The sequence below is a fragment of the Xenopus laevis genome, chromosome 1L (assembly GCF_017654675.1).
Source record: "Xenopus laevis strain J_2021 chromosome 1L, Xenopus_laevis_v10.1, whole genome shotgun sequence".
Classification (NCBI taxonomy): Eukaryota; Metazoa; Chordata; class Amphibia; order Anura; family Pipidae; genus Xenopus; species Xenopus laevis.
In genome coordinates, this window is record NC_054371.1 from 184483241 (window position 1) to 184496532 (window position 13292).

Consider the following 13292-nt stretch of genomic DNA (forward strand, 5'->3'; position numbering starts at 1 on the left):
AAGTTATTCAGAGGCTTGTGTGGGTTCAGTTCCCTTATCTTAAGCCAACAGAGCATTGTTTAAATTCATGCCATTATTGGGTGGTTTCTCTTTTAGACACACTGAGCTGGAAGATGGATGTCCAGGTTTGTATAGGGATGATTTAGTTCACTTATCAAGCATAGGTCTGGATATTTCGAATAGTGACTTTCAGGATATGGTGGAAAGAGCTGCATGGTTAGTGGAGGGGCCATTCTTGTTGAATGTGTTTGGCTAGATTGGCAGTGAGGTAAATGTCGACAAGTGAGTGGATAGTTTCTGATTGTATGGTGGTTAACCCCTAAATAAAAGCATGTTTTATTTTTGGTATTTGGAGTATCGGGAATGCCTCATACAATCCCATGAGAAGCTGACATGGGGCAGAATGAGAAGCTATAACAAACAAGGGAAAGTTGTGCTCACCACTATTTTTTAAAACCATTAGGCGGGGGTGCAATGAGGCTGTGACCACAAAATACATATAGACAAATACAAGAGTCCTCTGCACTCAACCCATTATCAATATATTTAAGACAGAGACATTTTGTGCATTCTGCATTTAAACAAAACAGAGATTGTTTGTCCATATATTGCAATATATTTAAGCTGGCCAACTACGTCAAAGTCATCCCATATCTGGCCAGTCCTATGCTCAATTTTCATCTGATTCATTAAGAATTCTATGGTTTAATTATACATTTTATAAAAGGGACGAATACGTTTTACCTGCAACTTACTTGCTGCTTTCAAAGTAAAACTCCCAAACTTGGCTGCCCTTTTATTAGACACCAGTGGGATCACCTGACTATAGCTGGTGTCTAATAAAAGGGCAGCCAAGTTTGGGAGTCAGAGCCCATGTCCTATAACTACTGCTGTCAATAACTAATATGGCCAGCTTAAATATATTGCAATATATGGACAAACAATCCCTGTGTTGTTTAAAGGGTAAGGCATTTTTCAGTAGCAGTATGCACAAAATGTCTCTGTCTTAAATATATTGATAATGGGTTGAGTGCAGAGGACCTCTTGTATTTGTCTATATGAAGAATGAGAAGCTGACATTGGGCAGAATGAGAAGTTGAGATGGGCCTGGGTGAGACATGGTGGATGGTGAGAAGATGACATGGGGGTCTGGCAGACAGGGACCTGGATGAGGAGACAATCTCACACACATTCTTTCTTTCCTTTCTGTTATTATGGTGTTATGGAGCTTTATCCTGCACTCAGTTGGGTTATTATCTGTCAGACAGAGTGAGTAGTGCGGGAGCCTGAGACACTAGTGTGAGTGTTGGCCCCGGAGTGACCCGGCTGTTAGTAAATGGGGCCCCCCTGCTCCCCCTGCAATGGAGGCGCACAAAATGCTGGACAGATACAGATTGGGCAAATATGTGGAGCTGCTCGTTCTCAATCACATTAAGAGAAGGAATAACAGTGGGGCAGCCCTCCAGTAAACTTTATATAACTTTCCAGAGACTTTGACAACTCCCAGCCCTCCTCCTCCTCCTCCCACTTGACTCCCAGGCGCAGAGACATGAGAAGGGTCCGCATCTCCGCCGGGTCTGTAGCTTTGTATCCAGCTCAGCCTCCTCACACTCATCTCTATAGACTGAGGGACAAGATGGGCTGCGCCCCGGGGAGAGTCTTTTTATTGCAGCTCGTCCTGTATTTACATTGTCTTTTACTTGGGGACTGTCAGCAGCAAAGGAGCCCTGTGGGGCCGAGCTCCATGTGGAGACAGAGACTTCAGTGGCAGAGTAACGGGAGGGTGTACAGTCTGCTGAGCCACGGCTCCGAGTACCAGCCGGCCAGGCGCAGGGAGCAGGAGGGCAGCGCGCCCCACTCTCCGCTTCTTCTGCTCAGCAGCCGCCACAACAACAGCGTTTCCCAGGGCACCGGCGCACACAGAGCCCAACCTCCCAGATCCGTAACCCCAAGTGCGGAGGGGCAGCAGCAACAACCTGCGAGCACTAACCCGGCAGCACGGGAAGACGCCGCCGCCACCTCTCGCTTGTGGTTCCAGGCGACAAGGCAAAGAAACGCCGGAGATGCCGCCGGGAGACAGAGGAGCGCAGGTGCCGCGCAGGAGAGGCGTCAGGGCGCACAGGCGTCTCACACCCGAGTCAACGGGACGGACAGAGTGGAGGGAATGCAGGGGGACGACCCGTATAACCCCTACAAGTACTCCGAGGATAATCCCTATTACAACTACTATGACACCTATGAGAGATCCAGGACGAATGAGAGGCAGAGGCCGGGCTATGGCACCAGGTACTTTCAGAACGGTAAGTACCACAGGATGCACGGGAAGGGGGGGACACCTTGTTGCCTAAACATAACTGCTACATGGGCTTTTTATTTCCTATCCATTGGTGCAAAGCTAAGAGAGACGCATTGTTTCTTTCATCCTTAGCTAGTAGTGTCTAAGGCCGGGTTCTGGCAGATGAGGCTACTGGGGCGACTTCTTCGGGCGAATAATCTCCCCGACCTGCCTTCCCACTGGCTAGAATGTAAATAACCGGCGGGATGGCGCTCAGAACTTTCATTTTCCAAAGTCGCCCGAAGTTGCCTCACGAGAAAGGAAACTTTGGAAAGCTGAAGCGATCCGAATGCCATCCCGCCGGTGATTTTCATTCTAGCCGGTGGGAAGGCAGTTTGGGGAGATTAGTCCCCCAAAGAAGAAGCGATTTGTCGCTAGGCAACTAATCTGCCGAAATAGCAGCGTGTGTCTCAGCCCCATACACAGGCAGATAAAGCTGCTGACTCCAAAGGACTAAAGGTGACCATACATGTACAGATCCACTTGTTTAGCGACCTTTCCAAACAAACAGACCTTTCCCCAATATGTCCTCCTTGAGGTGGGCGATATCAGTCTGATCTAATCGTTGGGCCCTAATGTTGAGCTTACAGGCAGTTGGATCACGTCAGATCGAGGACCGCACTGGTTGGTTGATGTGATTCTCAATCTGATGGGATTTTTAACCCTGGCTGAACAACATCTGGCCGACTTTTGGCCAAATATTGATCAGGAAAGCCTGTTGTCGGGCCACAGACAATGCCCAAAAAGCTGCAGACTTAATCTTTCTGCACTATATATCTGCTGGGGGCCTAAAGTCTAAAGGTGGCCATAGACGTAACAATTACGATCTTTCTTGGAAAAGATCTTTCCAAGAAAGATCGTTCGTTTCAATACACACGTGTAGAGCTGAATTGTCAGATATACAGGTAGATATACGGCAAAAAACAATAGAATTCTACCTGTATCTGACGATTCAGCACTAACAATGGGCGATGTTTGGGTCCCTTCAAAGGCACCCGATCAAAATTTTCCGTCCAGCCCGATCGACGAGCCGACCGATATCCAAGTCCTCTGCCGATATCGGTCGGCTCTTTTTCCACCATACACGCAACGAATATCGGACGAAAATTCGTTTCGTACGATATTATCTGTGCGTCTATGGCCACCTTAAGGCCAGCATCACATGGTGTATTTTCTCTGCCACTACAATATGCCACTGAAAACACACATGCCTTCCACCCCATCTTTAAAAATGCACTGACAGGCCGGGCATCCATCAATCTGCACCCGCTGGCGCCTGAAAGCAGCAGATCGAAATTTTTTCCACCACTGAATAAAACACCAGGAGTCTGTGGGCAAATTTGCTCCTGGGCAGTAATCCATAGCAACCAATCAGTGATTTGCCTTTTCAGCCAGCTGCAAGTTGAACACTGAAAGCAGCTTAAACCGGTGTTTATAAATGAGCCCCCTGGTGCGACATTGGCCATAGATATCAATGGGATAAACCTTGGCATTGGTCATGCTCAGCCCTAGCAATAAAGTGGATATAAGTATAGGCTTCTAGTAGCTGGGCCACTAGAAACCTATAAGGTGGAATGTAATAAAAATTGCAAGCGGTTAAATGGGTTGGGGATATACCTCATTTAGATGACGCAATGTGGGAGGATGTGGTTGAGGGAGTCTATGATTTTCTGATATCTACTAGGGATAAGATGGTTCAATATCGAATAATGCATAGGACCTACAGGTACATCACCCCGCTGAGACTTAAAAGGATGGGCAGAAACCCCAATGCCATTTGCCCCAAATGTCAGACCCCAGACACTGGGTTCTTCCACCTGTTGTGGGCATGCCCCCTAGTCCATGAGTACTGGACCAAAGTGTTAAAATATCTTTCAGAGCAGCTCCTCCTGCCGGGAGTATTAACTCCAGAGATGTGCCTCCTAGGGCTTGTTGATGAGGTGGTCCTCCTGAATAAAACCAAAATACTGTTAAAGTCAGTGTACTTTTATGCAAAGAAGCTTGTAGCAATGAAGTGGATGAGTCCCCAAGCACCAATAGTCAAACAATGGGTGCAGTTCATAAACAATAAACTACCTGTCATCAAGCTCACATATATGGCCAGAAGATGTCCCCAAAAATTTGAAAAAGTTTGGGACCCTTGGCTAGATGCCAACCCAGACTCAACCCCCTAGATTTATACGCTCTTAATAAATCTTCAGTCCGGAGTGTCCCCCCCCCTCCCTCTCCCATCCCATGATCTCTGCGGTATGCTTATACTACTTGTCGACCTGTTTTGTTGTATAACTGCTCTTGAATTGTCCTAGTCAAGCTGTACATGTAACGGTGTGTGATGTCTTGTTGTGTTATGAAAACAAAAATAAAAACCTTTAAAAAAAAAAAAAAAAAAAAAAATTGCAAGCGGTGTGTAAAATCGTGTTTTTTACAATTTTTTATTGCTGCCTGCAATATAAAATCATTCACTGGCGAATATTACATCACTCTTTATAGCTACGCAAAGGTAAGCATTAACACCTGCATTGGAGTTTTGTTAAATAATTTGGCACAAAAAAAACGCTTGTTTGCAAAAACAGTTGTCACAAACTGTACGAGGGAGTCGCTGAGGTCCGAAATCAGTCAAAAAGGATGTAAATAATGAAAATCTTGGTAGCTAATATTCACAGTGGTCTTTGCGAACGTTTTTCTGCTCCAACTTAATACAGTAGAACCACCATTTTACCTTTTTCAGGGGACCAGAAAAAAAAGATGTAAAATTGGGGGAAATGTAAAATCAGGGAAATGTATTATGCATAATACATTATATAGGTGGGACCACAAAACAACAATGTAAAATGAGGGGAAACTTAAAATCAGGGGATGTAAAATGTGGGTTCTACTGTATATAACATTCCCCCAATAGTTTCTCGTGGCCCGTCAGACCTGTAGATAAGGGAGACCTGCGTGCATATTGCGCACAAGTGACAGTTTTCACATATATACAATAGACTAGCTGCCAAGTCTGTAGGGTTTATACATTTCAGCCGACACTCACCTTCAGCCAGTTTCCGTTCCATAAGAATGACTGTTCTCGTGGTTTATCTCATGTAATAGAAGTGTAAGGGAAAATGCGGGATGCCATTATGAAATAAGATTTAAGGGAAAATGCGGGATGCCATTATGAAATAAGATTTTCCCATTGAATTGAATCTGGTTGTTTGTTCATTGCCCCTGATTTGGCACATTGTTACATCGACAGTGAATTTCAATAGCAATATAAAAATGGGGCCATGTTATATAAACTAGAATCATCTGCAAAAGTCCGATTTTCTGCTTCTGATAGCATTCCTTTTATCTTTTATTTGATAACATGCCAGTGAATGCATTGGGTAGGCTCACGTAAGGCGAGTACCTCATTCTGACCAATGGGAGTGCTATAATGAAACGCTTGGCTAAACAGCAGACTTGCATGCCTGGGACAAATGGATGAGGATTGGCTCAGGTTATTGACGGTTATCACAGCAACACTGTTCCACTTTATGGTAGGGTTTGCTACAGGATCTGTATTTTGCCATGTAGAAGTCATTGCTTGTAATGCATGGACAATTACTTACTAATTCATAGAATCCTTGAAATCTGATGTTAGTATTTTTAAATGGATAAAGGGCATACCCAGACATACTTAACTCGAGATATGAACTTTTGTGTAGCAGTGATCAAAAGGCCTTGATTCACCATGGTAAGGTTCTCAATGGCTGCAACTGCACGTAGCTCTCACCATGTGATTGTTCCCCAAAAGCAGGCTGGTGTGCACTTTCAACTTGACACTCACAGGCCAAGGGTAACTCATAGTATGCGACAGTGATTTAGGCTTTTGATTTAAGTTTTGAGTGTATGACACGCAGGGGCTCTGTTACAAACAAGGGAAAATTGTGCTCACCACTTATTTTTAAAAACCATTAAGCGGGGATGCAATGTGGCTGTGACCACAAAATTCATACAGACAAATACAAGAGTCCTCAGCACTCAACCCTTTATCAATATATTTAAGACAGAGACATTTTGTGCATACAGCTACTAAAAATGCCTTACCCTTTTAACAAAACAGGGATTGTTTGTCCATATATTGCAATATATTTAAGCTGGCCAACTACGTCAAAGTCATCCCATATCTGGCCAGTCCTTTACTCACTTTCATTTGATTCATTAAGAATTCTATTGCTCCATTATACATTTTACACAGGGACTAAGTTTTACCTGCAACTTACTTGCTGCTTTCAAGGTTAAAACTCCCAAACATGGTTGCCATTGGCCATCTGACTATGTAGCTGGGAAGGGTGGGAGCTACAACATGGAGCTGGTCACTGCTCCTGTATAACTATAACAAACAAGGGAAAGTTGTGCTCACCACTAATTTTTAAAACAATTAAGCGAGGGTGCAATGAGGCTGTGACCACAAAATTCATATAGTCAAATACAAGAGTCCTCTGCACGCAACCCATTATCCATATTTTTAGGACATTGAGACATTTTGTGCATACAGCTAAAAAATCCCTTACCCTTGAAACAAAACAGGGATTGTTTGTCCTTATTTTGCAATATATTTAAGATGGCCAACTACGTCATAGTAATCCCTGATATGGCAGTGCAGGGGCACTGTTGCCTTGTGCCTCAGACAGAAAAACGAATAAGTTACAAGGGGAGGCAAAAAAGTCCCTGCTACCGATCTGCCCCCCCTCACCTGGCGGCAAAGGAAAGGCCGTCTTAGGTGTCAGGAATCACGATGGAATCAAACCCTGGTCTTTGGACAATCCTGCATTATACTGGTGAGCAACTTGGGAATCTTAGTGCTTATACTGGACACTGCCCTGAACAGACTTACTATATTCTTGCAACACGCTTACATTATCTTGCCTGATTAACAACATGTGTTGTCAGTCAAGCAATCAAGGCCCTTTATAAGCCTGTGCCATCAAACTTCCTGTTGCTTGATCATCTGAGTTCCTGAGCCCATTCTACCTGTGTTATGCTGATTCCTGGCTGATCCCTGGTTCCTGTGTTCCCTGCCTTGCTCCGTGTTCGCCTTCCTGTGTTCCTCGCTCCTACCTTTCTGTTCTCACCTGGTTCCCGACTCCTACTACTCTGGATTCCCTTGGTTCTGACCTCTGGCCTGTTTCTCAACCTTGCTCGTCTGCTGCCTGCCATTTGACCTCAGCCTGCCTTTTGGACTTTGCCTGCCTGCCGCCAGCCCAGACCATTTTGCCTGTTGCTGGACTTGCCTCTCTCCATTGCCAGCCTCATTCCAGGCTTGTATTTTTCAACTTCTGTGTGTTTGATTATTTTCTCATTTTGTTATTAAATATTTACCTTTTGCCTTACTATGGCTTCTACTAATTGTCCATCCATTCAGGGGTTTTACTTTACAAATAGGCTCCAGCCCGGTGGTCACTCACCTGTAAAAAATACAAGCCTGGAATAAGGCTGGCAATGGAGAGAAGCAAGTCCACCGGGTAACCCACAAAATCATTGAGAATACATACAAACTCCCTGCAGCTAGTACCCTGGTTAGAAACCACTCAGTCCCCTCTTCTGTTCTATGTTACTGGCATATAGGGGCAGGACTGTATATAGTGCCTAGGGCTGCAATGGTGGTGGGGAGCCCTTAGGTGTCTATATAGAAAACAATGATTCTTTTTTAATGTCCTTAGCCTGCTAACAGAGAGCTGCTGTCAGATCGGCAATGGAGCAGATCCTATGAATGCAGATAGGCTTTTGTGCATGTACCAGTTGGATATGAAAAGGGGCTGGATGGGGTGCCCAGGACAGTGCTATCTACAAATGAGAAAGAAAAGGGGGTTATGTAATAAAATGCACTGTTTTCCCAGGAGCAGTAACCCATAGCAACCAATATGATGTTTGCTTTTAAATAGCTGACCAGTACATGCTACTGCCTGATTGGTTGCTATGGGCTACTGCTCCTGGGCAAATTTTGTGCCTTTTATTACATACATCTTGGAGTTAGGAAGGATTTTTTCCCCCTCTAAGGCAAATTGTAGAGGCTTTAAATGAGAATTCAACCATTTAGCCAAAAAACTCCTACCCCCACCCCACGTAGACCCCCCTCCTGCCCCCAGGGAAATGCCCCTAACTTTTTACTTACCCCTTGGTGCAGATCCAGGCATCAGAGTTCCACACAGCCATCTTCCGGATCTTCGGTAAGCTGAGTGGGAGTCCGGCGAATCGGCGCATATGCAGTTGGGGCGGTTTGCGACAACTGCGCACGCGGAGAACATTATTCTCAGCAAATTGAATCTGGTCCTTAATGTTGGTCAAGCAGTTATTTAGGTGCACATGAAGTATAATGGCGACAAATGTATACATCTCCCCTTTGTGTTCTAATATCATTAATACAGAATAGTTTTTATATTGTAGTTAGTGCACAGCAGTCCTTCCTACAGCCCCTCAGCCATTATTTAAATACATCTTCTGCATTACTTGACAAATAATTGGTGGATAATGTAGGGTCTAAGCATTGGTATCCCTTATTCAGTGCTCATTTCTTTACTGCTGCCTTTGATTCTCAAGGAAATGAAATGGTGCTTTTTGGGATATTTATCTTTTTAGTTTTATGTCTTTGTTAGCTTATATCTTTTATTCACCTTGACTACTGCCATTTCAAATTTCTCAAATAGTCAAATAAAATAGGTACTGGGGTAAAAAGTTTTTAGTACAGAAATATATTAGTTGTGACTTGTTGGATGAATTGAACATGACTGCCTTTCTGAAACATAACAAAAGACCTCTCAGAACCTTTTGACCAATGGATAGCAGAGCCTGAAACTTTTAGTTTCTGCAAATTTTTTTTATGGGCCTATGTACTGGATTTTATCAGATTATCAGTAGGGAATTTGGTTAGATATCCAGTCAGGAAATTTTGATTTTATAGATATAATTTATTTTAGAATTGGCTATCATCGGTCTTATATAAAGAAGAGGCCTTGCTTCATTGTCGTGTTTATTGTTACAGTCTGTCCATTAGTTTGAAGGAGTTTAGAAGTTGACTGAGGTATTCAATATGGAGGGTGTTAATGAGCTGCTAAGTAGACTGAAAAATATCTTTGCGGAATGTCTGGGGTGAATAAAGTCTTTCTTCAACTTTTATCTAAAATATAATGTAAAACCACAAGCAAACATTTAGATCAACTGCCTTGCCATTTTTGGAACATAGCCTGTATTTTACAATGCTAAGCCAAGTCATTTATTGTCCCATTGGCAAAGTCTTGCAAATTTTGTAAACTAGAATCCTTGGGAATAAATAGTCCTTGGTGGCTAAAGGCAGCCATCTATCTGAATTGCTCTACAGCACTACAGTACCGGATCTCTGCTTGGCCCTCCAAAAATCTCTATTCTTGAGTTTAGAATAAAGCGTTGGGAATTAGATTAACAAACATGAGTAGTAAGCACTCAGATCTGTTGTCAATGCTCATCCAAAGGAGATGTTTTTGAAGTTAAGACAAAGTGATCCAGTGTAACATGAAGTACATTTGTTTCCTCGAAGAGATGAAAAGCTGATGGGCCAGGGCAAATCGCAAAGCACTAAATCTAGACCTATGAATTGTTTTCCATTTACAATTAGTTGGTAAAGCCTTTCAAATTGTAGCCCTGATGGGACTTAATTTTAGAAAAATCTATGGCCCTTGAAACAAAAAAACAGTAAACGTACCTTTGCCAAAATCAAATGCCTTAGCATCCATGGCTCCAGATAAGCCAACAGCATACAGTGTTTCCACGCACCAATACATTGATGACATTTTATAGAACAGGAAATATCTTACATCATTCATATGCACAACCATTACTGGTTAAATGAATACACCTCCCAATAAAATAAAGTTCTTATTGGGTCTGGCCCTGTATGGCAAATATGTTTACCTTTTCCATGGACATTCTAAAATTAGACCAAATCATGCACCTTAGCAGCTTATATGGCAATATGACATTTTAATTCTTTTAGCTCTTACAGCTACTCACTGTGGTTACAATTGAAGCCATTAACATGAGTGAGGGACATTAATTTTTTCAGCTAAGACTTAGTTGGGTTGGCAGAAAGTGTTCACCCTCTGACCTAGTATAAGTGAGAGCTATGCCCTCTTCAATAAAGATAATATATAATATTTGAAACATAGTATACCAAAGGAAAACAAAAACCTTCAAAAGTTCATTTAAAAAATTTTAAAATTAAAAAGAAAAGTTGCCAGCGTTTTTTACAACTTTTATGAATTTTCGGCATACAGGATATGATGTCACTGACATAAGTTTGAGGAAGATGTAGCTTTGTTTTCTCAGTTCGCCTGTTCTGAGGTGGCGAAGGAAACTATGGTGAAAGAGGCATCGTTCAGTAAAATCAGCACCTTAGTGAAGTTGCGGAGTAACGACCGTTCGCCAGAGCGAAAAGTCACTTGGCAATAGGGTGCGCACGAATGCTAGTTACGGTCTGGTTCGCTAGCAAATTGTCCTCTACGCCTGTAGAGTCTATGTCCCTGCGGATAAGCTTTCTGGCGAATTGTCGCCACTTCGCCCTTTAGTAAATCTGCCCCTTATCTACAGATAACGTACATACGCCTTCTACCTTAGAGAAACATCTTGAAACTGACTGATCCTGGACAACCACCAATGGCCCCCAGAGTCTGGCCTCTCAGCAAGGCTCACAGTCAGTTCACGAGCACAAGTAAATAGATGATGGTGAAATTAGCAGCTTTTGAAATTGTCCTAACAGTTCCAGTTGACTACTAAAGCAGTACATTTTCAATGATCATCTACTTTGAGAAGAATAAACTTGTGTACAATCTAAAAAGGGACAGAATATTTCTGAATTTAATTCTAAGGATACAGGCTCCAATAATATTCTAGGCTAATTGTGTAAAACCGGGCACATATTAAAATTGTGCCACACGTTTCCACATCCCTCCCCCTTCACATCAAAGAAAATATTTTTCAAGTAGAAATAATTATTAAGTCATATCTTGTGTTTGGAATGAATTTAAACACCCATATGGTACAATTTATTCCCAGAGATAAAGTATAATTTCTTTGTATAATTCTTTCTTTGTATTCTGTTGTACTGCCAAGAGGTTGTTTTTTGCTTAGGCCAATGATACGGAGGCTGGATTCCTACTACTTAAAGTGGACCTGTCACCCAGACACAAAAATCTGTATAATAAAAGTCCTTTTCAAATTAAACATGAAGTCCAATTTCTATTTTTTATTAAAGCATTTATAGCTGTTGTAAACTCATTTAAAAATCTCAGCTGTCAATCAAATATTGTCTGCCCCTCTCTATGACCTGGGCATAGAGGCGGGGCAGACAATTACTTTCACTTTCCATTCAGCACTTTCTAGAAATCTCTGCTCTCCCCGCATTCCCCCTTCTCTTCAACATTTAATTGTGTAGCCAGGGCATGAGGATGGACATCAGGTCCCCCATTCTGGTGCACAAACAAGATTCTGAGATGATGCAAGGCTTTCCTTAAAAACAGTGTCCACAAAATGGCTGCTGCCTGTTTGCTATCATTTTGAATTCCCAGACTGAAGGAAACAAGATTCAAATAATTTATACAGTGTAAGTAAAGTTAATTTTGCTTGACTAATGTGATAAAATAGGATTGTGAATCATTTTTTTTGGTGACGGGTCCCCTTTAAAGCAGCAAATAAAATGGTGGGTACACATTGTAGATTGCATTGATGTAAGCCATGACCCATAAACCTTTACCTGCAGACTGTTTTCTACAAGCCTGTGTATCAACTACCAGCAGATATTTAGACATCTATGTGCTCATTCATTTTACTCACTTTGAGCATTTCAGGGGAGACACGTTTAGTTTACCTAGGAAAACTATACTTCTATATTTTTTCAGGTCAACATCAGCTTTCAGATCTGTGCCTGATTTCTGTGTAATTCTGTAACAAGGTAAAGTCCTCATGGAAGCAGTGTCGGACTGGCCCACCGGGATTATTAGAATCAAATTGGGAGCAGGATCAGTAAACATTACTGGTATGCATGCCGGAGACCTCTAGTGACCAAACAGAGGTAAAACCATAAACTCAATCATTTCTCCAAGGCATGCTAGTAAGTAAAAAAATATACTTTATTTACATCAATAGTTAAAAAACATGAAAAATATCCCCTCTAATGCCTGACGTGTTTCATGCTTACCCAGTCATAGGCAGAATCCAACTAGTCTCTTTTGCTCTGTTCCTTAAGTACTAGCACATGTAGTCCCTCCCCTTAGTAAAACCAATCACAAACATATGTTACAATTGCCATATATCATCCAATGGACTACTGGCTTTGTTCAGATACAATGATCTATGTGTTAGATAATCCATGTTACAGGGCATATACAGAAATATAATTAAAAAATAGTCATATGTATGTATACAGAAATATAATTAAAAAATAGTCATATGTATGTATATTTAACTATATACATATGACTATTTTTTAATTATATTTCTGTATATGCCCTGTAACATGGATTATCTAACACATAGATCATTGTATCTGAACAAAGCCAGTAGTCCATTGGATGATATATGGCAATTGTAACATATGTTTGTGATTGGTTTTACTAAGGGGAGGGACTACATGTGCTAGTACTTAAGGAACAGAGCAAAAGAGACTAGTTGGATTCTGCCTATGACTAAGTGCTGGGTAAGTATGAAACGCGTCAGGCGTTAGAGGGGATATTTTTCATGTTTTTTAACTATTGATGTAAATAAAGTATATTTTTTTACTTACTAGCATGCCTTGGAGAAATTATTGAGTTTATGGCCCACCGGGATACCAGGAAAACTCCCGGTGGGCCCAGGTGTCAGTGTGCCCTCTTGCTTCTAAACATTTGTCCTATTTCATGGTCATTTCATATTCCTTTATGGGGAAAAATGTGTAATAATGGAAGAATACAGTAAGTAGATATAAAAG

General features: G+C 42.0%; 1 protein-coding gene across 2 annotated transcripts in view; it reads left to right on the forward strand.

Moving 5' to 3' along the window:
• Window positions 1-1444: 1444 nt before the first annotated feature.
• Window positions 1445-13292, forward strand: part of lox.L (lysyl oxidase L homeolog) — a 28243-nt gene continuing 16395 nt past the window's right edge. Inside the window, exon 1 of one of the 2 annotated variants that reach the window (XM_018249467.2) lies at window positions 1445-2300. In XM_018249467.2, the coding sequence (XP_018104956.1) occupies window positions 1550-2300 (751 nt within the window). In that variant the 5' untranslated portion in view covers window positions 1445-1549. 2 annotated transcript variants of the gene reach the window in all.